A 26530-nucleotide genomic window follows, 5' to 3' on the forward strand; every position below is an offset into this window, starting at 1 on the left:
AGGCGGGCCTTCTCACTTCGTGGCTGTGGTAACTGGTGATGACCGTTGTGTTATTGCTTCAGGAAAGGATCCTGGATTCAAGCGATTAGAAAGCCAAGGAGAAATACGGTTTGTTACCAAACTACAAGTGAAACGTGGAGGTAGCGTGTAAATGAAAACGTGTGTTGAGATTTAGTCGTCAGCCAGCCACCCGTTTTTTCCGAGATGGTTGGCTAGCCGCTAGCTAACTAAGTAACAGCTAACGTTAGCCTGTTGCAGGCCAATTGTGATAGCTAGCTAATCTAAACTTTGCAACTAGGCTTGAATGTAACATAGTTTAAAGATTGGTAGTTCGATTTTTGTTGTTGTAAGAGTCAGGTAGCGTATCAATGTTTTCAACTTGAAGAGGTCATTCCGGATGCCAAGACAAAGTCAATTCTTCAAGCCAATGTTCGCCGGCTAGCAATTTTGGTTAGTCAGTCCCACAGTTGCTGGGTGGGGCCGCAGCGAACTTGGTAAAGTTATGTTCGATAAACGACAGACCTGACAGTCTTCTAACGTTAGTAAATGTCGGATGTGTTGAATGTTAAGATAACATTCTCTACCTGCTCTCTACAAACCGTACTAGCTATGTAATTTATCTAGCGCACTGGTTCAAATGATAGCGAGGCAAGAAGATGCTGATGATGCTGCTCAATGCTATCATTCATGGCTTGACCAGTAGACTAGTTACTGTACTTCGCGGCTTGATTCTTGCCAGCATCACTTATGTTGGAGCTCACGATGTCCTCTTTACTTCTGTTTTTAAAATCGTTATTTTCTTATTTTATATTTGACCAATAAAATACCTTTTTGTATGTTTGAGGTAGCTAGCTACAGTCCTTGTGTTAGCTTACATTTCCTGTTGCAGAAGTCTGCATTTACATGAACACTACTTGACAAGCTTAATTTATTGGGTGTTTTTGTATGAAAATGACAATGTATGTGTTTAAAAAAGTTGCATCAACCACATTGTTGTCTCAAGGTGGTTGATCAAATTTAATGTACTTAATGTAATGTGCTTTAGGCCATCTGAAAAGGAAGGCTTAGAAACCTAATTCATTATAAAGCTCAGAGACCTCCATTCATTGTCTTAAGTTGTGCAATTAAGTCAAATGTCTTAAAGTGGTCCCCGCGTTGGGTGTTGAAAGGGTCAGGTGCTGTGAATCATATGAGGACTGATCAATGCTGTATACAGAATGGTAAAGCCTCTCTTGAAATGATCAACCTAATCTCTCTAAGAGCGCACTCTGAAGTTGGTTAGAGTTGAGTAGACAAAAGCGCATTGAATGGGGCTTTGGACCAGGAAAGGATATTACAGGCCAGGTGATCAGGACCCTGCTAATGGCAGAGCATCCAACCTTTCTCTGTCTGGACAGTAGAGTGTGCTCTTGAGCCTTATCTGTGCCCTGCTGCACATTCATGATCAAAAACTAGCAGTGGGCCTGCTAGTTAAATGGTTTGACCTGGCAGATCAGAGCAAAGGAGCAGGTGCTATTCTCGTTGATCTGAAAGGTTAAAAAGGAGTGATCTTATTACACTTTCAGAGCAGCTCATGAAATGCAGTTGGCGAAATTGCTTCTGACCATACCCAAGTCTATATTCCAATGTGTAGCCTAACTTGGGGCTATTTTCTGAGTCAAAAATAACACCTGTACAAATGGAGTTTTTGGATTTGCCGACTGCTGTAAAATGCTGTAGGTCACCTATCTTGTTCTGAAATGTGTTTGTGTCCTACAGTGTTGGCATCATGTCAGACAAAAGCGAGCTGAAAGCGGAGCTTGAACGGAAGAAGCAACGCCTGGCTCAGATCAGGGAGGAGAAAAAAAGGAAGGAAGATGAGCGCAAAAAGAAAGAGGTAAGTACATGCTTATAGGGACTTGAAATACTGCCAGAACGAGACTGACCAAAATGGCAGTGTGCATTCTGCTCAAAGTATCTGAGTAGGCCTATTTCACATCAGTGGAAAGAGGAAGCGGTAGCTTAGATTTGCAGGGAAAATGCACAGATTCTAAGGCTAGGTTAATTGTTTTATTAAACTAGAAGTGCTGAGCGACTTGCTTTTTGAGGTGGTTTTGGTTCGAGTATTAAAAAATAATTACAAAAAATGTTATGCATTATGTGGGTTGAATGCTGTAGCACCACGGAATAAACAATTAACACAAGTTGGTAGTGATGGTAGTGACTGCCCATTACTGCCTATCTCTTATTGACCTTTATTTATTCAGATTACTTTAATAAAATGTTTCAGTTCTTGTGTATATTTTCTATTTGATGACTTAATTCGGGCTTGATCTGATTTACTGCGCATTGAGCTCACAGAAGAAGAAGGGAAAAAAACGAAATACAATTAAAGTAATTGAACCGACATCGGTCAATTAGTTGTTTAAAAAACAAAAATAACCAACATTTCAGTTAATCGCCCAGCACTATAAACTAACCAAATTCAGACAACTCTCCATCAAACCCTCTATTCATCATGCTTACAGCCAGGATACTAACCAGTGTACCGGCTCTGGTTCTCTTCCAGGCTGACCTGAAGAAAGATGCCGCCCCACTGGATGACTCTGATTTGGAGAAAAAGAGACGTGAGACAGATGCCCTTCTACAGAGCATGGGCATCACATCAGCTGATGCCCCTGTTGGTAAGAAACCATCTACCAGCAGTATTAGATTTTTTAACAAATCTCTGTACATGGGCTTTTTTACAAGTATTGAGTCTCTCTCGTGTAGTGTAGGCCATCTTACTATTGACTGTACATTTTTCTAAACCAAGATTTATGTGAGGATATTGTCACCAAGCTAACAGAAGGGGGCAGAAGTGGTCCATAGTAGATTCATTTATATTGCCTTATGGCTGGCTTGGTCTGTCAGTGTGATAAAGAAAAGTAGGGAATTGATGTTATGAGTCAGAAAAGGTCATATTATTCTCTATGGTTTGCCATTGTTCCTTAGACTTAAATTTAAATAGTTTAAATGACATTGACATGATTATTTACTTGTTTTGTATTTTTGAATTTGACGACACACTCCACATGTCTCATCCACTTACATTTGGTATGTTGATGTGTGACTAGCTATTTCTAATACTATTGGTATTTGTCTTACTGTTGAATTTTCACTTGTGCTTTCATCGTAAATGGGGTGAAATATAAAATATTTTTGTCTTTTCTCCTTTTTGCTGTTCATATCCACTCCATTTTAGACATTTTTGGCATGTCGCATTTGTCATCTTTTATACCACTTCTGGCACCCCAAAACTGACCTACCTTTGCACTATTGTGAACATGCCAGCCTCTTCGCATAGTAACAGGGGATACCTGTCTTTTTTTTACCTTTATTTAAATAGGTAAGTCGGTTAAGAACAAATTCTTATTTTCAATGACGGCCTAGGAACAGTGGGTTAATTGCCTTAACTCAGGGGCCGAACGACAGATTTTTACCTTGTCAGCTCGTGGATTTGATCTTGCAACCTTTCGGTTACTGGCCCAATGCTCTAACCACTAGACTATCTGTTTCACTATCTAGTCCCTCCTCCCATGTCGCCAACCTCCAAATCTGTGGGCACACCAAGCGAGGCAGGGAGCCAAGACTCGGGCGACGGCGCCGTGGGATCCAGGTACAAACACCCCCCAATCTAATGTTTTAATGTCAAAATGCGTTAATATCTCTCTGCAAAAAGCCTTCATCCTCTAAGCACAGTGCAGCGCCGCTGTAATTTAGGTTGCGATGCATGCCGGGGCTTTTATTGCAGGAATGAATGGGGAACTGTCTCTCCTAATGTCTGTGTCATTTTAAAGGATTTGTGTTTCACAGGTTTGAACAGGTTTCTTCTCTATAAATCCATGTCACAGCTGGAACAGTCAATCCCATATCTAGGTTTTTAATAAGATATTGCCAGTGTTCTTACAATGAAATTTAAACTAATGAAATTTAAACTACCTTTGCATGCGTTTTACTAGTCGCACACAGGTGCTTATGTAACCATTTGCCTTATAAACTATGCCTATAAACATGTCCAGTTTTGAGAACACAGTACCAGTGTTCTCCAAATAACACACAAATGCCCACCAACAATACCATTTGAAGATCACGATGACTGGCTTATGCCGAGGGTGTGCATGCTTATTTTGTTTGTGTGCTGTTGCATTAGGATGGTCCTAAATGAGCTATAAAACAACAGGGCTGTGGAGATGCCTGGGGGACCCCTAATTAGAGCCCCGGTCCCCCTGCTGAAACTCTAGCTCCCCCAGTGTCCCATCAGATCCAGGGAGTTCTTCCTCCACCCCCAAGGCTCTACGTGTTGCCTCATTTCCCTCCGCAGCGTGGCCATTTCCTCCACACATGGGAGGTCATGTTTCCCCCCCGCAGGGCGCTCCCTCACATGGGATTCGGAGCCGTTGGCGTAATACAGTTCAGGCCTGACCAGCCCCTCAGGCTGCCTCATTAGACCCAGTGTCTTCGCACTCTCAGGACCTGTGTCCAAGCATTTTTAAACAGATACTGTCCTTGTTTTAAAAAAAATATATATATTTTTAGATTCTATATGCAAGTGCCTAATAGAGGGTTCTCGTGGTAACTGTGTTTTTACCACCCTCTGCGAAAACGTCTGTGTTTCTGAAATGTCCTGAATTGAATACAAGTTTGTTTTGTCACCTGCAATTGTCAGTATGGGCATGTTCTACGTTCTAACTTGTTTCCCCTCTTGGTTTATGCCTCTGCTTTGTTGCACTAATGCTGCCTTGTTGCTGTGACAACTAACCAGGACTCTACACTGGGACTCTGACCCGTCTACTCTTCAGCTTCACTCTGACTCCGAGCTGGGGTACTGGAACTCTACCTTCTTCCTTTCACTTCATCCCTCCCTCAACCTCTAGCCTCGTTGCTCCTCTTGACCCTCTCGAAAGCCATGGTTTTAGATCAGGGGAGGAAAAAAAGTCATGCCGGCCATGTGTCTCTTGGTGCCGTCTTTCTTTGACCTACAGACGCGTTGTTATCCTTCCTTTTCCATAAATAAGTGATTATCAGAAGACAAAATCGCACATCTGCCTTAAAGGCGTCTTCGGCTTTTGAGGGGCCAATGAAAAGGCTGGAATGTGATATTAGTACTGTTGCGTGCTGTGCCTGGGTCGCCCGGGTTCTTGTTATTGTTTCAGCTCTCCGTGGCCCTGCCTTGAGTCTGAAGGTGTGCTCTGCTTTTAGGCGTGGACCTCTGAAGCTGGGCATGGCCAAGATCACCCATGTTGACTTCCCTCCAAAAGAGACGGTGTCGTACACCAAGGAGACCCAGACGCCTGTGACCACCCAGCAGAAAGAAGGTGAGAACTCTGACCCGAGTACATAGTTACTTTAGGATTCTGTATTTTCGCCTAAAGCTGCCTGGCTTGTTGACTGCAAGGTCAGAGAGCAGTGCAGTCGATCTATCAAGGTTTCCGAAGGCTACTCTTTTTTTTTTTTTGATGTGTGTTGTTTTCCGGCCGGCTGACTGGGTTGTCTGATCATACGAGTGGGAGCAGGAAGTGAACACAAAGTGGAAATGATCCGACCTTACCGAGCACTAAGATGAAAGCCGGGGGAAATTGCAGGGGCCCGGGAAACATAAGAAGCCAAAGGAAAGATTAAATTCGCACACGTAGACTCACTCCTCTCAAAACCCCCCATCCTCAAACCAATAGGGCCCTGCTACAATGCATGTGCAGGATGAGAGGGCCAGGGTGAATTGGGAAGAAAGGCAGTAGATTGGGGCTGAATATGAAGCACCTCGTTCATGCCGGGCTAATGCATCTGAACCATGTCAATATGGATGTAATTGCTGCACAGCAGCTTTCATGTGGTCGTCTATGCGTATCTTCAAAAAAAGCATGTTTACCCATAACGTCCACATGTTGAGCACATGTGCCACAATATGCAATATTGTGATTACACCCCTATTCCCCCCCCCCCCCTTCAAAGATGTAGTTCAGAGTGTCTCATAGGCTGAAATCTGTTGTTTACACTGCTTTATCAGCAAAACATATCAGCGACTGCTATAGAGTGCCATGTAGTCTAGTCGTTTTGTTATTTACACTGTGTGGGAGTTTAAAGATATTCATTATTTATGCTTGATGGTTTGGGGTGATGAACAAAGATTGATTCCCTGCACGGGTTACTTGTCTCTTCTAAGTTCCCCCTTCACACTTCAGACGGCATAGAACCCAGTTAGATCCCGGTCAGATCAATCTCCAGTGGAAACTAGCCAGAGGACTTGGTGATTTGTCATTGAGGAATGTGAAATGCAAGCAGTCTGGCTGTGAACAAATTGTGAGACTCTGTGGGTAACCATACCCAATGAGTAAAGGATAAAGAGCAAAGCTCGTTCTGTTCTGTGGAGGGAGGCATAGAGACTCTGTCTTTAGGGCATTGTAACACTGTGTTAAACAAGGATGGTTTCTGTTGGCTGTTCAACACTAGACCCCCACCCCCTCCGCTCTCTCTGCCACTCTGTAATCATTTCATCAACTCTCTCGCTTTCCTGTCATCTCCCTTCACCCAATAGGCACATAACAAAACACACTCGGTGACATTGTGCGCTTTCGCGTCATCACTCCTGGCACTTGGTGAGGCGGCGTCCCCTCGCCTGCTCACACCCTTCTGCGCATATTTGATGTTCGGTGTGGTGTTGCTCGCGTGCACTGATTGAGCGATTCATCATGTTGTCAAGAGGAGGCGACGGCACTGTAAACTCAAGGTCAACGGGCGGTGGCATTGGAGGAAGGTGCTGCCGTGCCAAGCTTGACAGAGAGCGAAGAAGAGAGATGACCCACCATCTCCAAAAAAAAGCTGATTAGTGTTCTTTTATTTTGGGTAGGGGGGGACTGGTCCTTCCAGTTCCCATCCTCTAGAACAGGGCTCTCCAACCCTGGTCCTTCCAGCTACCGTCCTGGAGAACAGGGCTCTCCAACCCTGGTCCTGGAGAGCTACCGTCCTCTAGAACAGGGCTTTCCAACCCTGGTCCTGGAGAGCTACCGTCCTCTAGAACAGGGCTCTCCATCCCTGGTCCTGGAGAGCTACCGTCCTCTAGAACAGGGCTCTCCAACCCTGGTCCTGGAGAGCTACCGTCCTCTAGAACAGGGCTCTCCAACCCTGGTCCTGGAGAGCTACCGTCCTCTAGAACAGGGCTCTCCAACCCTGGTCCTAGAGAGCTGCTACCGTCCTCTAGAACAGGGCTCTCCAACCCTGGTCCTGGAGAGCTACCGTCCTCTAGAACAGGGCTCTCCAACCCTGGTCCTGGAGAGCTACCGTCCTCTAGAACAGGGCTCTCCAACCCTGGTCCTGGAGAACAGGGTCGGTGTGGTTTTATCCCCAGCACTACACAGCCAATTCAAATAATCAAAGCTTGATGTTTAGTTGGTTATTTGAATCAGCTGTGTAGTGCTCATGCAAAAACCAAAACGTGCACCCAGGGAGGGCCCCAGTACAGGGTTTCTCAAAGTTGGTCCTAGGTTACTAGGAGTCCAGTGTAGACGCACATTTTGTGACCTGGTGGGAAAGAATCTATTAGTTACAGACGTTTCCCCATAAATCGTAAATCCCACCAATATTTATAAAAGCAATACTCGCTGTTTTGCTTGGATGGTTGTAATTCCCACTCCAGGTCGTGCAAGGAAAGGCAGTGAATCAGGATAGTGTGTAGAAATCAAATCTAGCGGTAGCCTATATATAGAACACTGTGTTCACGCTACAGCAGTGGACTTTATGAGACGTCAGTAAGTGCTGCTTAGCTAGATGTAATTATGGACAAAAAAAATATATGGGGGAATTCATCGAGTGTTCTGCCTGAAGCTCTGTTTTAAAAAGGCTTCAGGCAATACAAGAGAGAGTAGAGCGTTTGAGTACATTTGAAATGTAATTAAATGTGATTTGTTTGAATCACTTGGATTCAGGGGAAGGTCATAACTTTTAATCACTAAAGGAACTCAACTCAACAGCCTCTTGTTTGAAGTGGCACTCTTTTTGAACATTGTCACCTTTCGTACTCTTGGCACTTGTCGATTAGTCCCCCTTAACTGACTGTATTGTTGAATTAAATGTAGGCCTAGGCTACCATTTTAACCACAGTTTCAGCATGCTCATATCAATTATAGTAGACTTTATTCAAAGATGCGAATGCGAGAAAATAACCAGAGATTTTATAGGGTAAAAACATTTGCTGAATCCCTATCACATCTTCACAGAAAGGTTGTTTTTTTCTCCCTTTTGTCTCAATCCTCTGTCTGTTGAGAGAGACAGAGAGAGGGGCAGATACACAGAGAGAGCGAGAGAGGTAACCAGTGTTCCAAGTGTGTAAACTCAACAAAAGCCTCCCATTTCACAGCTGACTGAACCCTGATTAACCTGCTCGTCAGAACGGCTGTGTAGGGCGACTGCTGAATTCTACCGGGTTGTGTTGGGTCGCGGTGGCTTGATGTATTTTCATCTGCTACCTCACACAGAACGAAAACATACCATGGCCTTTATGCCAACGGGTCGTTGTCCCTTCAGTAAATCCCTGTCTGACACTAGTAAAAATGTGACGTAGGCCTGTGCTATGCACGTAAAGATACTCTGATGGTACTTGCAAAATACGTGTACATTTGCTACGTTGTGAGTATTATTATTTTAGCTTTTTCTTTTTTTTTGTGCTACTTTCTTTTTAGCTGACAAATGCATGAAATGATTAAAGGGAATGTTCTCGTATGCGATTTGTGAGCAGTTATGAGTAATGCTGTTTACTTTAGACTCGAAGGGAAGTACATTTTCATTTACGGATTGAAAACGAACCGTGAATCGAATGAAGCCATGGTGTACTCTGTGTTTAACACTAAGTAGGGTCTCTCTGTACTGGCAGACCGTGTGCGGTCTACTCTCCACGCTCCTCTACTGTAGCTAGAAAAGACCAACAGTGGACGCTGGTTTTGGTGCAACAGCCTTTAGTAAACCGGCATGTGGAAGTCCGATTTGTGTTGTCTGTTCGGTGGATGAGACGAACACACCTGCAGTGGGGAGTGAAGGTCATTAGTTTTGTACTTGAACAACACACTGGGCCCACTTTGCTTTTGCATTAATATAGTGTCTTGACAAAGACCTGTGATTACACCCCCCCCCCCCCCCCCCCCCCCAAAAAGCGTTTCTTTTTTTAAAGTGGTACAAAAGACATAATTGAGCCTGCTTTGAGGGGAGGTGGCGGTGTGCAGTACATGGTTGATCCGGGTGAATTCTGTTAAATGCCCCCTACCCACCCCCTGGTTCTGCCCCCCCCACCCCACTCCCTCCAGCAGGGTCACCAGGATCACTAGATTTTCTCCAAATGGCCGTTTTGGCTGGCAGGTGCATTATACCCTTTATTTTCAGATTGTCCTTCCGCTCCTAATGCCTGGCAGGTTGATTGCTCTGCCTGCCTCGCCGGGGGAAAGGGCTGACGAGCGAGGCCGGGCCCAGCTGAAAGACAGTGATTACTGTTTTCCTTTAAGCCTGATTGAGGCCCTTGAAAGGAAGGATTTTAACCTTCTCCTTTGGGTTCCAGGGTACGGCCGTCCATTGAAATGGCTTGTCATCAACCCAGTTCTGTAAACTCATCAGAACACCCGATGCCCCCCCCCCCCCCAACCTCGATGTGAGACGGGAAAGAGAATAACTTTATATAGACAGATGTCATTAGGTGTCAAACATCCAGCCTGTGGGTGGTTTGAAAAAACAACAGTTTTTAACATTTTATTTTACCAAATCAAAACTGTGTATGAATTATAATGGACAATTCATACCGTTTCTTGACAGTGCCCAGATCACTAATTATCACCCAAATCAAAGCTATTGACAGCCAGGGAGCATAGAACATTCTCCAAATTATGGATTTTTAGATAAATTTGACGGTGAGGAAATATAACCAGTTTTCAATGGGCCCCTTGAGACCTTGTTGAAGGCTGACTGCAGCTCCCGGGGCAAAATGTGTTTGGCACCCCTGATTTTACATGATCTCAGTGGAAATGGAACAGTTGTGTGCAACACTGCTACCGTCATAGATTAACTGTACCTAGAGCTCTAAAAGGTAGACGACTGTACATTTTCTCATCCACATGAATGTGTTTGTTTTAAACAATCTATTCCTGCGTTGAATGGGAGTGTATGGAGAGGAGACGGCGAGGTGCTTGTTTGAGATCGGAGAGTTAGCGTGTGAAAGTCTGAGCCAGTGTGTGCTTTGCCAGCTGGTCTGGCCTACGAGCTGTATTTTTGTCGTACGTTCTCCGAGGTTGAATAGACGCCTGTGGACCCCCTGGTGGGGCGGTAATTGCACGGGCTTGCCGTTCAGAGAGACTTGTCAAGGGGCGGCCAGGCGGAAAACCTCTGTGCCATCCTCATGCCACCTTTCTGAGGCCAACAAGACAATCAAAGCAGCACCATCTGGCTAGCACCCGTCCTGTCAGCTGGTCGGACCAATGGGAGTGGGCCTGGGCAGCTGCTCCTCGTCCTCTGTCCCGCTGACCCCGGACCCTGGCCTGGATGGAAGGGGGCAACTTGTTACTGGGACATGGAGGAGATAGCTACACTGAGAGGTGCAAAAAAGAACCCTTGTTGAATAGCTGGGTCTCATTATCAGCGAGAGGGGGGCGACACAGCGGGGGTCTGGTCCTAGGGCCCCCCCTTCACACAAATGACAACCTCCAGTGCTTTAGAGGCACAGGTCCTTTCAGAGAGGTGACATTTGAGTTGGCAAACCAAAGAAATGAGAGGCAGAGGCACATAATGATTCCATTCCCATACCAATGCTAGCCTGCTTACCATTCAGTGTGCTTGTTGAAGAGAAACGATGTTGCAGATGGAGACGAGTTGTAGACATTAGGAATGAACCAAACATTGACGCAGAATTGCAGGATCAATTGTCATTTTAAAACCATTGTCATTGAAATCGTCCGCGGTTTCTAACGTTTCTCATTAGCCACTGTCGCATTTGGCATCTTGTATAAACCATGAAATGTAAAGCGTTGCTAGTTTTTTTCTTATTTTTTTCTTATGTAGTGTTGAATTGAAATCATCCACCTTTTTACCCAACAGAGGAAGACGATGAGGAGGAGATCGCTCCACCACAACCAGTGCTTGAGATCCAAATGGAGAAAACAGACCAGAAAGAGGAGGAGGAAGGTAGGAGTTGTGGTGCGAAACGAGTAACGATTGAACTTCCTTTGATGTCATCTTCATTGAAGAGTCCTACCAACCATTTTGTCGGGATTTTGACTTCCAAGTGTTGCATGATGGCCCTTTTTTTTTTTCTCTCTCTCTCAAATATAATTTGAATAAGACGACCCCAATCTGTTAGATGGTTCTGTATTGTTTGTCCATAACTTTTACTGTCCCTGTCTAGCACCTCCACAGGAGCTGACTGAGGAGGAGAAGCTGCAGATCCTCCACTCCTCAGAGTTCATAACCTTCTTTGACCACAGCACCCGCATCGTGGAGAGGGCCCTGTCCCAACACGTGGACGTCTTCTTCGACTACAGTGGCCGGGAGATGGAGGAGAAGGAAGGGTAGAGAAAGAAGAACTTTTTGTTCTTCTCTCCCTTTGGCATCACTTGAATAGTAAAGGCAGAATACAGTCGCTGTTTTAGTCATAGGAAGGAGTGCGGTGTTATGATTATGACTGTGACTATGCTGTTCCCTAGTGAGATCCAAGCTGGGGCCAAGCTGTTTCTGAACAGACAGTTTGCGGACGAGCGCTGGTCTAAGCATCGCGTGGTCACCTGTCTGGACTGGTCCCCTCAGGTAAAACACGCTCCCGGGTGAAGTTTGTCCGTGGTGCAGATCTAGGATCAGATTCCCCTGACCCAATCCTAACCTTAACCATTGATGGGGAAAATGCTAAACTAACCCAAGATCAGCATCTAGGGTGGAACTTCACCCTACACCGGTAAAACACAACACCATCAGTCACCATTGGCTCATCGTCATGACGCGACCTTTTCACTGACTTAGTCACTGAGTCACGACGCCAGCAGTAGTTGTTCATGGTTTCACTGGCCCCTGTGTTTTTGTGAATCATGTCACACTGCGTCGTTGCGTGTCGGAATTCAACCGCAAGTTGTTTGCTGTAAGAATGAAGTACGTTAACACATTGTTGACAGTCTTTAGCTACCTCACCACTGCACTAAATCTGTACCATAAACACAGCACTCGTTTTTCATATTAGACATTTAGCCACGTTCCCCCGGGAGCGTGTCGTTCACAAATTGTCACTTAGTATGAGCCCGCAATCAATTGTTTCCCCTTATGTCTCTCTTAATTTGAACCTAGTTCTACAATGTCTTCTGACAGTGATTGAACACCGACTCATTGTTCGCCACCGCGTTGCTTGCTCAGAGGGATATCCATTCCCTTGTGCTAAATTGTGTATTCGCCAACTGTAAACTTCAGTTGTTCCAATATGAGAAGCAGCAGAGGTTAAATGGTTTGTTTACATCTGGTAAGTGTTTGAGGGCAGGTCTTTCGAGCCTTTCTTTCCTCGGCCGTTTCTCCCTGCGTTTTGTTTTAGTGTGCGCTGAGGTTTGTGTTTCAAAGGTCTCCAACGACTTGCAGTGGCCAACTTTACTGCCGTGGTTCACTCATCTCTCTCAGAAGTCTAGTCCCCGAGTCCTTTCACATTATGCCAAGCCGTAGCATCCAAACGTTATTTACCAGACTGCGCTGTTGGGGGAAAAAGTTTCCCGGCCATAAATCTTGTTGGAGAAGGGGGTGGTTACGCATTCTGCTCGGCATTCACCGGCACTGCTGAGGGCAGGGGAGGCTTGTTCACATGGAGCCAAGCCTGGAGGCCATGTCTACTTCCTCTTGACATTCATTTGGGCTGATTTGTCTGTCACCAGTATCCTGAGCTGCTGGTTGCCTCATACAACAACAACGAGGAAGCCCCCCACGAGCCGGACGGGGTGGCCCTGGTCTGGAACATGAAGTACAAGAAGAACACGCCGGAATACGTCTTCCACTGCCAGGTACTAAAGCCACCCAAGGCCCCTCTCTCTCTCTCTCTCTCTCTGCCCACTCCCTCCACTTCCTTCTGCCTCATGGGTGGCTCTCTCCCTGACGGGTGTGGCACACCGCCAACCATCCCTCCCACCTCTCTCTCCCTCTCTCTCTCTCTCTCTCTTTTTCCCGCTCTCATCCACATTGTGATTTCACTGGGCTGGCGTTGACCTCCTTCACATGTTAGTGAGGTGCCGGAGAAGAGCAGTGGTGCAATAGCTGGCCAGGGTGTAAGGGTCTGCAGCAGTAGTGTTGTGTGTGCTGTGCTGCGCAGGGCTGGAGTGGTTATCATGTGTACCTAAACAAGGGCCCTGTGTTCAGCAGAGAGAGAGCAGCTCCTCCACTCCTTATTATCCTGCGTGCCCTGAGGTTCCCAGACCAAGACGGGTTGAGTAGAACCACATGTTGCTGCCGCCAGAGCGGATGTCGTCCCAGGCACATTGCTTCGACAAAATAAAACTGAGCAGAAGTGTGAACTCATTTTTCTCTATGCCTCCAAGTGAGCGGGGAATGTGTTTTTGAAATATATATATATATATTTTTTTTTTTTCTCTTACCTTTTTGGAAAACAAAAAATCTACTTGGATGGACGAATGAATGATTACATATGGCTAGATGTGTTGGGTTTACGGGTGATGTGTTTCAGGCTACGGGGAAGGTAGGGCTCAGACCAGGCAGCCAGAGACCAAGTAGAGGGACCACACATAATAAACTAGCATGAATAATGTAGACATACATGATATATCCTGTCGTGAGCAGCCTCCAGCAGGAGGCTCTGCCATGAGGGGTGAAGTGGGAGTCATGGAAAACACAGGATAGTTGAAGTGTAAATGAACATGAGCAGCCGGCTGTACAGCACACTGGCATCCTGCTGCGCTACCCTGAATGGCCCAGGTCTGTATATTATTTTGAGCGGGTCTGAAATAGAGGGGGGGGGTTGATTGGAGGTGACATAGACGCACATCACCAGAGAGCTGTCGCCGTTTCACCGTGCGCTCGTTGGTCTCAGCAGACGCTGACATGGCCCTGTCTCTTACGCACACACTCTCTCTTTCTGTGCGCGCGCCAGTCTGCAGTGATGTCGGTCGCTTTTGCCAGGTTCCACCCTAACCTGGTGGTGGGGGGCACCTACTCGGGGCAGATCGTTCTGTGGGACAACAGGAGCAACAAGAGGACCCCCGTGCAGAGGACCCCTCTGTCAGCAGCAGCTCACACGGTATAACACGACACACTCATCTGCCAATAAACCATCACCAAAATGATTTTATCTCAACAGTTACATTGAACACACAGTCAGACGTGCAGAAACAATGGTGACGCCGGTGTGTTGTAAACAGACTGATCGCGGGGGGGCTTTGTTCCCCTGTCTCCCCCTCTGTGCAGCACCCAGTGTACTGTGTGAATGTGGTGGGCACCCAGAATGCCCACAACCTCATTAGCATCTCTACCGATGGCAAGATGTGTTCCTGGAGCCTGGACATGCTGTCTCAACCGCAGGTAGGTACCGCCCATCACGCTCCGCCTATTCTCCACACACGTCACGTCGGCAGGCACTCTCTAAACGTATTTTTGTGCTCAATTTTGTTCTTCTTTTTAAATCAAGGAAACAAACTCTGCTAGCTGTCAATCCAACAGCGCTGCCGAACCCACACGTCAAATGTTAATCACTTATTTAAATTGCTAGATGAATTTTGATTATGCAGTGTGTGTTAACATGCAGGCCGGGGCAGAGAGCGAGCTGGTTGGGAATGTTGTTCTACTCTGTCTCCCCCCCCCTACTCTACAGGACAGCCTGGAGCTGGTGTTCAGGCAGTCGAAGGCCGTCGCTGTCACCTCCATGTCTTTCCCCCTCGGAGATGTCAACAACTTTGTGGTGGGGAGCGAGGACGGGTCCGTCTACATGGCGTGTCGCCATGGAAGGTACAACAATATTAACCAGAACCCCACCCACCCAGCCCCCTGCGTCCCCATTGCCTCCGGCGAGGCAGACACCTCCAGGAAAGTGAGGAGGCTTGTTAGTCCACGGTTTAAAACAGTATTTCGTCATAGGTTCCTGCCTTTCTAGGGAGTTTTTCCTAGCCACCGTGCTTCTACATTGCTTGCTCTCTGGGGTTTCAGGCTGGGTTTCTGTATAAGGACTTTGTGATATCTGCTGAGGCAAAAAGGGCTTTATAACTACTTTTGATTTGATATGTCAAATAAATACACCCCCCCCCCCCCACCTCCCAAAGCAATATGAATCCAACACTTGATCTCCTGCTGTTTTGAGGTTTTCACTCCTACCCCAGTCATCCTGTGTTGCTTAGCATCTGTCAGTAATGTTTGTAAAGAGAGGAAAGACATCATTTCTTCTGGAGGAGTCCTCCTTCAGAGTGAGGGAGTTTGTTTAAAGCCGGATGTCCCAAAGAGACTCAACTCTGAGGATCGTTACACAACGCTCTCGTTTGAGAGCGAGGAAGACAGAGGGTGGCCCAAGCAAACAGTCCACTTGTGAGGCGACAGAGCAGCATGGCTTGACTCGAGTGCTTCCTGCCTGCGATGGAGAGGCAAATCTCTGAGCTACGGTGCTATCGCTTATGTCCCGCGTTATGCCCGGAGATCGCCGAGAGGGGGACCGTTGCTAGGTTCTGCGTTGCACGATCACCTCTGTAATTGAGGGACTAATTTTCCACCTAATTCTCTAATGGTATGATACTCTCATCCCAGTTAATAACGCATAAGCATCTCTCATGCTGGGTATTTATCTCTCGAGGTAATTATCAGAGCCACAGCCTAGTAACAGCTCTGCAACATGTGGCTCTTAAGATGAAGACTGCCCCTCTCTCACAACTGAGCTGGGAATCTACATCCGTGGCACATTTAAAAGGGGAGTCCTTTCAACTTAAATGTTATTCCTGATGTAAATTGAGGCAAAAAGGGGGGTCTTGACCAAACCTTGTGTTGCTATGAAAGTCAGAAAAAAATGCTTGACTATTTCATGTGTATTATTTTGGTAATGATATCACATTATATATGCTAATGTTTCATCAGGGGGAAATTAATGCAACGTGGTGTCGGCTCAGTGTTGGTGTCGGCTCAGTGTTGGTGTCGGCTCAGTGTTGGTGTCGGCTCAGTGTTGGTGTCGGCTCAGTGTTGGTGTCGGCTCAGTGTTGTTTTCTTATCCCCTGTGTGTTGTATGTTTGGTCCACAGTAAAGCAGGGATCAGTGAGATGTTTGAGGGCCACCACGGGCCTATCACAGGGATAGACTGTCACACAGCGACCGGGCCCGTCGACTTCTCCCACCTGTTTGTCACCTCCTCCTTTGACTGGACCGTCAAGCTGTGGAGCACCAAGGTACTGAACCGTCTCGCCACTAGAAAACCTGCGGTTACTTTGGTGTGTCCCACATGGCACCCTATTCTCTACGTAGTGCACTACTTTTGACCAGTGCCCTATGGGTGCCCTTTAGGAAGGAACATGTACGGTGAGTGTGCAAAACATTAAGAACACCTTGCTCTTTCCATGACAGACTGGCCAGGTGAATCCAGGGGAGAGCGATGATCCCTTATTGATGTCACTTGTTAAATCCACTTCAATCGGTGTCGATGAAGGGGAGGAGACTGGTTAAAGAAGGATTTTTAAGCCGTGAGACATGGATTCAAAGGCCCTGAAATCTTTTGTCTTGCCCATTCACCCTCTGAATGAGCAAGACAAAAGGGTTAAGTGCCTTTGAACGGGGTATGGTAGTAGGTGCCAGGCGCACCGGTTTGAGTGTGTCAAGAACTGCAACGCTGCTGGGTGTTTCACACTCAAGTTTCCCATGTGTATCAAGAATTGTCCACCACCAGGGTCTAAAATGTACTTTTTGGTCTATCAGCGACTATGGCAAGTAGATAAAAAAAAAAAAAATCTACCAGCCACTCAGATGTTTTTTACATGCCAAAATATTTTTCCCCTGCAAAGGTGGGATCAAGTAACTATTATTTGAGTCACAGGGTCCGAGTCAAGTGGAGTCCCAAGTAGAACGGGAGAAGACTTGAGTCCTGTCCAAGTCATACATTCTAAGAGCAAGTCAAGTAAAAACAAAATCTATATATGCAACTACTTGTTCGATGACAAATCTTTCTGTCTATTTATTGACGCGACCAGACAGCCCTTTTCATTATTTTGTCTACAACATATCTTTAGTTGTAGAATAGTAAAATAGGGACATGTAGCAGTCATAAATAAGGGCATGAAATCAGCAGAAGGCAAGGCAGGTTGACTTGATCAGAGTGTACATATGGTATATTTACAGGTTTTGGTGATCCAATGGTGAAAGCGCCATATCATACAAAATATACGTGGTAGATTGACCAAATATACACAATTGCAACAGCCAAAAAGAAATAGGACAGGTCAAGCCTGATACAGAGGCTATCTGAATGGACACAGGTAGAGGGCAAGACTGTACAGCCTCCCCCTGAGAAACCAAAAAGGACTCTGTCTAACAGGAGCTTCAACAGGTAGGCCTAGATTAAATGAGCACTGGGCCCTCAGGACCATACAATGACCCAATTTTGGCAATTACAACCACTAAAAGTGGTTCTCCAATGTAAAAGGCGATTTCCACATCTATTGTTACATTGGGACATTCGTCTTAATGATTTATTAATGATATTTCAACACCGTGCTTAACTTGGAACAATCGTTTTCTCTTATTCAACGGTCTGACTCCGAAGCGTGGAGCGCAGGCCACGTAGCCTATTTCAATGCTCACTGAGGTGAGCACAACAAAAAATGACATAGACGTAGGATTTATGCCGCGTTCAAAAAAAAAAAAAAAAAAATGTGAACTCAGGAAAATATACAAGGTCAAATCATCACGTCAGTGATCTTCAGGTTGGGCCTTTCCAGAGCTCAGACTTTCCGAGTTCCAGATTTGGAATTCCAAGTTGGATGACCGTTCAAATCGATGTTGTTTTTTTCCCCAAGTTCCCAGTTGTTTTGAATGCGGCAACAGACGCACGGAACTCAGGAAAGGTAAATATGAACAACGGAAACCATACATTGAATTAAATAAACAGAACTTCTACCTCATGAGTCTTGCGAACGTTCATGTGCAGTATAAACTTTGCGCCCACTCAGAGCAAGGTAAGAAATGGTTGGCTATAAAATGAAAATGTATCGATGGCCTATCAAACATGAAACAGAAATGTCTACATGTTGCAATAAACGGTATGGGGATGGAATGATGAAACACTAGTAATTATTGTATTAGATGGAATAGATTTGCCACATAGGGCCTGCATTTAAACGTGTGAAAGCAACAGCAAACATTTCAACAAGTGGAGAAAAAAAGCACTCTCCACTCGTACGGTGTGTCTTCGCCACAGTAATACTTAATTTTAACAACAACATTCCAAATGCAAGCTTTACAATTAAATGATACATTTCAAGCAGTTGTTACATACCAAAAAAACAGTAGGCCGATGCTAGTAATTGTTGCCCTATCGCTGGTGAGCTTGCAAAGTAAACAGCTAATATTTTTGGAGCTCCACATTTATTTTAATATGGCAATTCTCTCCCTAAAATTTGATGTTTGCACTGCACCCGATCCTATAGCTGTACAGAAAATCAGCAATCTGTTCGCTAGCTCACCGACCTGTGTTGATTGACAGTTTGCTGGTCCAATCGGAGTGTCTCGTGTGCTTTTCACTAGCCAATCTGTTACAGCTTTTTTTTTTTTTTTTTGCACGGTCAATGCTGCGGTTATACTCTATCTGGCTGCGTATAGAGTAATTCCACAAAATGAGTGACATAACATTACCGAACCTGGCCAGACATCAGTCTCAAGTCAAAGTCTAGGCCCAAGTCTTGAGGGTCCAAGTCAAGTGTCAAGTTATTTGCTTTTCAACCAAGTGGAGTCTCAAGTCATCACATTTTTTACTCGAGTCAGACTCGAGTCTACAACTCTGGTAAGAAGTAATGTGGTATATTGTTTCATTTCATTTTTTGTGACCGGAGTTAACCAAAATATCAAAGATGAGACAAAAAACCTGCCCCTTTAAGGGCGGGGGGTTATGTGGTAATGCGACTCGTCATGTTTGTGCCTGTAAGATTGAGTCTGACTTAGTAGCAGCGTTGTGAAAAAACAACCCAGCTTGTGAACAAAACAATATAAATAGCCAATAAACACAAGGACAGTCTCACTCAGTGACTTTCATTTCAACTAAATTAGGCCAACTTTTATGCCTGTGCACGACCCTTCGAAAAATTAATCTTTCATGTGAGCACAGCCCCCCCAGCTAGGCAATGTGGCAGGGTGAGGTGTGATAGACTATATAGGATTTGTAGTTCTTTGACTTTGTGCGATTAATTTACCAGCTTTGAAACAAAACTGCAGAAATACTTGGAAACAGCTACTGCAGCATTTATTTTACTATAGCCAACATGACTGGTGAAATAGACATTCGCCACAACCGTGGGAAGCATTGGAGTCAACATGGGCCAGCATCCCTGTAAAACACTTTTGACACCTTGTCGAGTCCATTCCCTGACGAATTGAGGCTGTTCTGAAGGCAAGGGGGGGGGACTCAATATTAGGAAGGTGTTCTTAATTTTTGTTTGTACACTCAGTACATATGTGGTTGAATTCGGACTCCATTCGCCCCACAAAGATCCATGTGCGTCTCTGTTTTAGCTTTAATCCAGGTATTCGTATTGCGCCCGGTCAGGTCAGAGTGGATGTGTGTGTTCACGCGCCGCCTCCGTTTTCTCTCTTCCAGAACAACAAGCCACTGTACTCGTTCGAGGACAACTCGGATTACGTCTATGACGTCATGTGGTCCCCCACTCACCCGGCTCTGTTCGCGTGTGTGGATGGAGTGGGCCATCTTGATCTGTGGAACCTCAACAACGACACTGAGGTAACGTTACCTGGCACTCTTTCACATGCCCTCCTCTTTTTTTTATAAGTGTTGCAGCATCTATAGGGGGGGTTTCCCAGACACAGATTCTTAATTGAGAATGTTTTTTAGTCTAAGACTAGGCTTGATCTGTGTCTGGGAAACCGGCCAATAGTGTCACAGAAGTCAGTGAATCAGTATTGGTGTTGACAAAGTTTTTTTTTTTTTTTTTTTTTTTTTTTTTTTTTTTGCAGGTTCCTACAGCCAGTACCACAGTGGAGGGGAACCCAGCCCTGAACCGCGTGCGCTGGGCCCACTCTGGCAAAGAGATAGCCGTGGGAGACTCTGATGGACAGATCCTGGTCTATGATGTTGGAGAGGTGAGTGGGTTAAAAGCCTTTATTTACTGTGCCATTTAAAACACATGGCATTCTTCATATGTTTTGGTAAGGGTAAGCTCTAGGTGTGTTGCATTCAGACATTTTAGCCAGAATTGAGATCTAGGCTAAATCTAAAAAGGTTTGTATAGGTACCCCATTTCAGGCAGAATAATACAAATAAGTACTTAATATTAATAAAGTATTGAAAAAAGAAAGGCACTTCTTTTGAGAGGTTCAACAGGGTTATTCCTGTTTTTTCTCTAGTGGAGGTGAAGGGGTTCTGGTAATACTTTATGCTCCATTTCTTCGGACAACAATTAAGCCGTTGTCTTGTCAGAGGCTAGCTATCTGAACGGAGACGTCTCCTGAGGGTCTGAGTTTCTGTGTCAGTCAGGTCAGTGAGTGGTGAGCTGCAGATACAGAGAGCAGCCCCCCCCCCCCCCCCCCGATTTCTGCCACTGACGGGTCAAGTCTCTGTGACAGTTGGAAGATTGCCAGGGATCCCCTTCCCCCTGAGTGTCCCAGCGTCAACAATATGTGTTAGTATTTTCACCCATATCAATATTTTTACCCCCCCCCCCCAGCAAATCGCTGTTCCACGCAACGACGAGTGGACCCGTTTTGTCCGAACCCTGGCGGAGATCAACGAGAACCGGGATGACGCCGAGGAGCTTGCCGCTCAGCGCCTCTCTGCTTGATCGACCATGAAAACGCCAGTCTAGGGACCCAGCGGCAGGCTTCATAATGTCAGCCTCGTTTTGATTGGAGGAAAAGGCGCAAATATCAAGTGTTTAGGCATGTGGACATCCTTTCTTTGGAAATGTACTCCGATTTAATACACATACTTAACTTATTCTTTGGCTGGTTAAGCACACCAGTCTGATGGGATAACTAACAGGGCTATCTATCAACCTCAGACACGACGAGAAACGAAGCCATCGTCTTACTCTGCAATACAAATCAGTTGCACTCTAGATCCATCATGCCTTAGGCACCGTGTCAACTCCATATGGTAGTGTTGTGGGTTTAGCTGCAGGTTCAGTTTCACTGGCCCACTCTAGTTGTTTGTGGTTACACAACTCTGAGCATGTTTGCTGTCATCATGACCGATATTTGTTGTTCACTCTGTGCTTCAATGCCCATGTCCACTTCAACTGTAGTAGACTAGATCTATCACATCATTACTGCTCACAGGAATGTAGTGGTTTCTTTTTACTGTTAGCCAGTGTTTTTCTATGTTCCTTTAACCTAGATGCGCCAAATGTCCACTTGTTTTGTAATATCCCAAAATGTTACCACCTTTCTTCTGAATGTCTTTGTACATGACTATTGCTCTTCAACAAAATGTGACACTTAAGATATCAGAACCAGAGTCTGTAGAATACCTCAGGATATAATGCTGTATTGGAAATCTGCTTGATATCTGCAGTATGGATTCAGTATCCATACTGCCTGTATGTAGTGTCTAAGAAAGGCTTCCCTTTGTGTGACCCAGAGAGCGTCTTCCACATATCGTGTCATGAATCTCAGAATGTACTTTTCACACAATTAAAATGAATCCGTTGATGATTTATTTCAACAAAATAAAATAAATACATTACAATTATTTCCCAAGACCCTGGTCATGATTTTAAAATAAATACTTCGGGAAAAAAACATCTATGTCCTTTCAAGTCTCGTCAATCACATTTCAGAGACATCCTCACCAAAGCCTCTCTTCAAGAAACATGGTAACATCACTCCTTTTCAATGCTATAATGTCTCTCCGCTGAGATGTACAATATGTACAGGAACAGCTATTCAAAGACAAACCAAGGAAGCACTGTTCATGCAGCATTCAAAGAGAGCGTTTCACATGGCCATGAATGAAGAAGAGGTGCCACATTTTTTTTTTAACCATACCATTTCGGAAGGGATGATGGGACAAAGAAATGTAAGATGCCCTACTCAGAGTTGCAGCCATTTAGCAGTAGTGTTGAGAGGGAAAGACAGCCTACGAAGCTGTAGGCTCCTTTTTGGGCACTGCTGGGACTTGGCTAACAGACAACGCACCAGAAGACTTGAACTTGGGCAGGTGTAGACCAAACTTATTCTCCACGCCAGCGAATGTGGCAGCAGCCAGACGGTAGCCTCCTACGTGGTCGGCACTTACAGGGGGAAGGTCTGAGATCCTCGACTTAGGAGTTGGCTCAGAGCCGGTGGGGCGACTGGGGGGGGAGAAGATTTGGGAAGGATAATTCACATACAATGCCAGACATCCTTGTAAGTGTACTTCAGTTCACTAATGGTGAACCAAGCAGAAATACTCACTGTCCTCCGAAGTCAATGTAGAACCATCTCTGCAAGAGTTCATAAGTCACCAAGGTTACACCAAACTGTGGCGAGGACCTGCAGACACGGGCTGGTGGGAGAGAGGTTCAAATTACAACGTGGGATTTCCCATTTTCTCTGGTGTCTTCAAGACAGCAATTATGGGAGCCACAGAGTGCCTAATTTCCCAGTCATAAAACCGTTCATTTGAGGAGTCTATCCCTACCTCCTGCTCCCTTCCACAGGGCCCTGAAGCCCTCCTCAGCAATGATCTTCCCAAAGCAGTCTATGACTCCGTTGTATGTGGTCTGGCCTGCGCGGGCCGCCACCTGAAGCCTGGTCTTGACGACATCGGCAGGGGTCACAAGGGAGGCAGCAGGTATACCTTAGGAGGTGTTGCACAACCCACATAATGAGGCACTCTCACTATGCAGGAATAGTATCACCACTGACGGCAAGCAGTGCAGTACATTGGCAGGTTTAAAATAGAAAAGGAACAGAATATCCACTCATTTACTGTTATAGAAAGTAGATTACAATCATATTGAATATACGGTATACGATTACAAATTCTTAATTGATTTGAAGCATTTCTTCGGGGCTAGTGAAGATGCTATGTCTATAGGTTGAGATGGTGAGGTTTGTAGCTGTGGTTGTTAGCACTAGCTACCTGCTATGGCACCAGCAGTGAGCAGCTGCAAAGGCCCAATTCTGCCCTGTTCGTCTGCAAACTCAGCCTTGGTGTGGGCGTACACCGGGAAGTAGATGGCAGAGAATGGGATGTCACGCAGAAAACAGGCTTTTGCTCCCTAGGACACACAAACGCAAAGGATTTATTACCTATATCCCAAAATAACTAACATCGCATTTTCATGTTACATGAAGTGTAAAATGCATTTAGACCTGCCTGGATGTCTATAAGATATTTTCTCACGATAATGCTTTGAGTGCTCTCGAAAGAGACTCTATACTGAAAATACAGTACAGTATATTGCACAATGTTAATGTGGAATCATCAACATCAAATGAGTTAAGTAGTGTCGACATCTGGTCTCTTTAGTCCAGGTTCAGACTACTGTACTGAATATTCTACTGTAATTCATATTTTCCAATATGTTTGACCCATGTTTAACCCTGATGGTGTCGAGGGTAATTGCAGTGGTTGAGGCGGCCGCTGTGGCTACGGGATCATCTGGCCTGGGAGCTCCAGTGGATTATTGTTGGCTGGCTGTGAGCTTCAGCCGACCCACAGAGTAGCCTGGCGGTGCGGTGGGTCACAGAAGAAGCCATAAAGCCCCCAGGCAGCACTGCTCCCCCGTGGTTTCCCCCGGGGCCCCCCAGGGAGCTCCCTCCCAGGCCCAGCACACAGTCTCTCAGACACACACCGAGACGGCATTAACATGGACTCGTGGTCTACTGGGCCCATCCACAGGGAGGAAGTCAGTCTCTTTTTAACAAGCTCCATATTGTCTGCTTCTCATTAAAATATGGACCATTGAACACATTACTCGAGATGTAAGTAAAACCACAAGAACTTGGAAAGGAACAGTGGCAAAGCATAAACCCCCCTAAATTTCTGTTGGTTGTTGGCAGCCGTGGTCTCTGCATGTTAAACACTGTTTTGGAAAGACATAATATGATTGTAATAGTCAGTAGGAAATCTAGCTAGTCATCCTACTGCATACTGTGCCTGCTCACCAGAACTCTCATATAACTTGTGTAATATGCAATATCTGCATTGTTACACAGTCATACAGTTTGTATTGTTCAACATCCCAGCAGCATAAGCTGCCCTTTGGGATGACATCATGCAGAGGTGGTTGAGTTAGGCTGTAACAGAGGTTTTAAGAGGTGACGTGTGAGTGGCGCTGCGATGTAGAGGTGTTTACCCACCTTGTAAAGGCCAAAGAGGCCCAGGTCCCTGACCACGGTCAGGGCACCGACCCTGCGGGACGTGGTGATCTCTCCGGCCACCTGGAGACGGATCTTGACTATCTCCAGAGGGTTGGTGAAGATCACCTGGGAGCCTCCGGCCTGCAGGACACAACCCAGGTTAAGGGTGAGAAGCAACAGTAAATGTCACAGAGCACCAGAAACAGCAATGTTATAAGATCTTAGGTCTCAATCCTTCGAACCACTTGAATACACTATTTCCGTCTTACTCACTTTCCATCTCACAAATAAATCTAGATTTACAATGCTAAACTTACATTTCAAATGAAAGTACTCACTTATAGTAATTCAACCCTTTTATTTTATTTTTTTACTTGTGTCCTATGATTAAGGGGTCAGCCCATGGTGAGGATGATAATGAGTTATGGTGCCTTAGTATTTCACCCCAATAAGCATTTTCAAATTAGCTTCGTAAACTTAAACACAAAAGACACTCTTTTCTAAAGCCAATGTCGCGCTGTCAGAAAGTGGCCTTGATGGGAGCAGGGGAAACAAGCAGGCATTGAGCGAGGAAACAGTGGGGTAAGGGGAAGACAGGCGTGGTGTGAGGAGACGCCCGTTTCAAGGATGGAAGGCCCTGACCCCGGCACCAGCCCTCTGCCCCTTCCCTCTTCCCCCAGGCACCTCCTGTAGAGGGCCTCGCCCCGCACACTTCCCCAATTCACCCCCACTCCCAGGGGAGAGCGCTGACTCACCCTGCTCTGCTCAGGGCCAAGACAGGGACACCCCAGGGCACAGCCCCTCTGACTCAGGCACATTTATCACCTTCTCCAAATCTAATCAGCCCCCTGGAAGCCTGGTGACACAGAGGGCAGGGCTCCTATCTGTAAACATCCGAGCGCTGTCCTAAAAAAAACGCTCAGGCACGTTTAGTCATTTTCAAAGTGGAAGGGGAATATCCGCTACTCTGAAGATTTATGCATTCATCCCTCTGTCGCTATCTCCCTTATATTCTACACTTATTATTTCGGTCAGTCAGGATAACATTACAGTCCATCTCAAAAAACAAGCAGAACATTTGCCCCTTTACAACAGGGTTATTCAACCAGGGGTCTGCAGGGGGTCTGTGAATGTTTTTATGAATATCGCTAGCAACAACAGAACACATTTTTTTTCTCTTTTCACACGCCTACAGTAAAAAAGAGAAGAATGCAGGATCTTCTTTGTAATGATGTGAACTTTTTCTCTACTCCTAATATTCAGCAAATTACACTCACCGGAGTATTTGACATTGGCGTTGAAAAAGCACTCACAACTAGGCTACTAGTGTGGCAAGTGTTGCTGGCTGCTGGCTACTGCTAAGCTTTCTTGGCTTGGCCATTCATTTTTTTGCCAACACATGGCTAACCAGCTAAACAGATGCTCTTTTACCAAAAATATATTTGAAGTTACCTTTCTAGCTAGTATGTTAGAGTTAGAGTTTACACTTCCTCTTCCAATTATAATGTGGGGAGGTCAAAATAATGAAACTGTCTACCAAATATATTCATTTTAAAATGTTGACTCTTCTCCTTGCCAATATCACTCACCTAATGATAAGACAAGCTATGTGATTACTTTTTTTGGTAACATATGGTGGGGTCCCAGGGCAAGAAAAGGTTGAAGACCCCAGCTCTACAACGCAAAACCACTTTACATAAAGACCATGTTCATCAGACGAAGAGATTAATACTATGGGGAAAAGCTCACAAACATGAATATCAATGCTTATATAATACATTAAGGAAGACAATATTGCAGGGTGGAGCCCTGTGACAAAAAAAAGCTATAGGGTGCATGCTATGCTAGTTGTTGTACTTGTATGGTGTGTGGACCTATGGGCCCATGGCAGATCAGGCCTCAGGTATGTGCAGTCCTGTCAAACTCAATCTCAGTGAGGTAGAACCAGCTCCATCCCATGGCCCTCCAGCCCTTCTTCCTCCAATTACAGGCTGACAGGGGTCATAACCCCACAGACCCTGCCCTCCGTAGGCAA

General features: G+C 45.6%; 2 protein-coding genes across 8 annotated transcripts in view; one reads left to right on the top strand and one right to left on the bottom strand.

Moving 5' to 3' along the window:
• LOC135547220 (dynein, cytoplasmic 1, intermediate chain 2a) lies at positions 1 to 21908 on the top strand. Of its 4 annotated transcripts, none has more exons than XM_064976008.1 (17): positions 1 to 140; positions 1759 to 1876; positions 2549 to 2663; positions 3547 to 3637; positions 4784 to 4843; positions 5221 to 5336; positions 11086 to 11172; positions 11393 to 11555; positions 11691 to 11790; positions 12888 to 13013; positions 14114 to 14260; positions 14428 to 14541; positions 14831 to 14964; positions 16235 to 16379; positions 19793 to 19933; positions 20167 to 20292; positions 20877 to 21908. In XM_064976008.1, exons 2-17 carry the CDS (start codon positions 1769 to 1771, stop codon positions 20988 to 20990), a joined length of 1887 nt encoding a protein of 628 aa, XP_064832080.1. In that variant the 5' UTR covers positions 1 to 140; positions 1759 to 1768; the 3' UTR covers positions 20991 to 21908. The 4 variants fall into 4 exon arrangements, with proteins under 4 accessions (XP_064832080.1, XP_064832083.1, XP_064832082.1 ...); XM_064976011.1 differs by having other exon boundaries at positions 2 to 108; XM_064976009.1 differs by lacking the exon at positions 1 to 140 and adding an exon at positions 168 to 450.
• Positions 21847 to 26530, bottom strand: part of LOC135547219 (electrogenic aspartate/glutamate antiporter SLC25A12, mitochondrial-like) — an 18723-nt gene continuing 14039 nt past the window's right edge. For all 4 annotated transcript variants that reach the window (XM_064976003.1, XM_064976004.1, XM_064976005.1 and 1 more), the window contains 5 exons: positions 24496 to 24636; positions 23273 to 23411; positions 22829 to 22987; positions 22603 to 22693; positions 21847 to 22499 (listed from right to left, as the gene is read on the bottom strand). In XM_064976003.1, the coding sequence (XP_064832075.1) occupies positions 22286 to 22499; positions 22603 to 22693; positions 22829 to 22987; positions 23273 to 23411; positions 24496 to 24636 (744 nt within the window). In that variant the 3' untranslated portion in view covers positions 21847 to 22285. The remainder of the gene's footprint in view (positions 22500 to 22602; positions 22694 to 22828; positions 22988 to 23272; positions 23412 to 24495; positions 24637 to 26530) is intronic.

This window comes from Oncorhynchus masou, chromosome 10 (genome assembly GCF_036934945.1).
Source record: "Oncorhynchus masou masou isolate Uvic2021 chromosome 10, UVic_Omas_1.1, whole genome shotgun sequence".
NCBI lineage: Eukaryota > Metazoa > Chordata > Actinopteri > Salmoniformes > Salmonidae > Oncorhynchus > Oncorhynchus masou.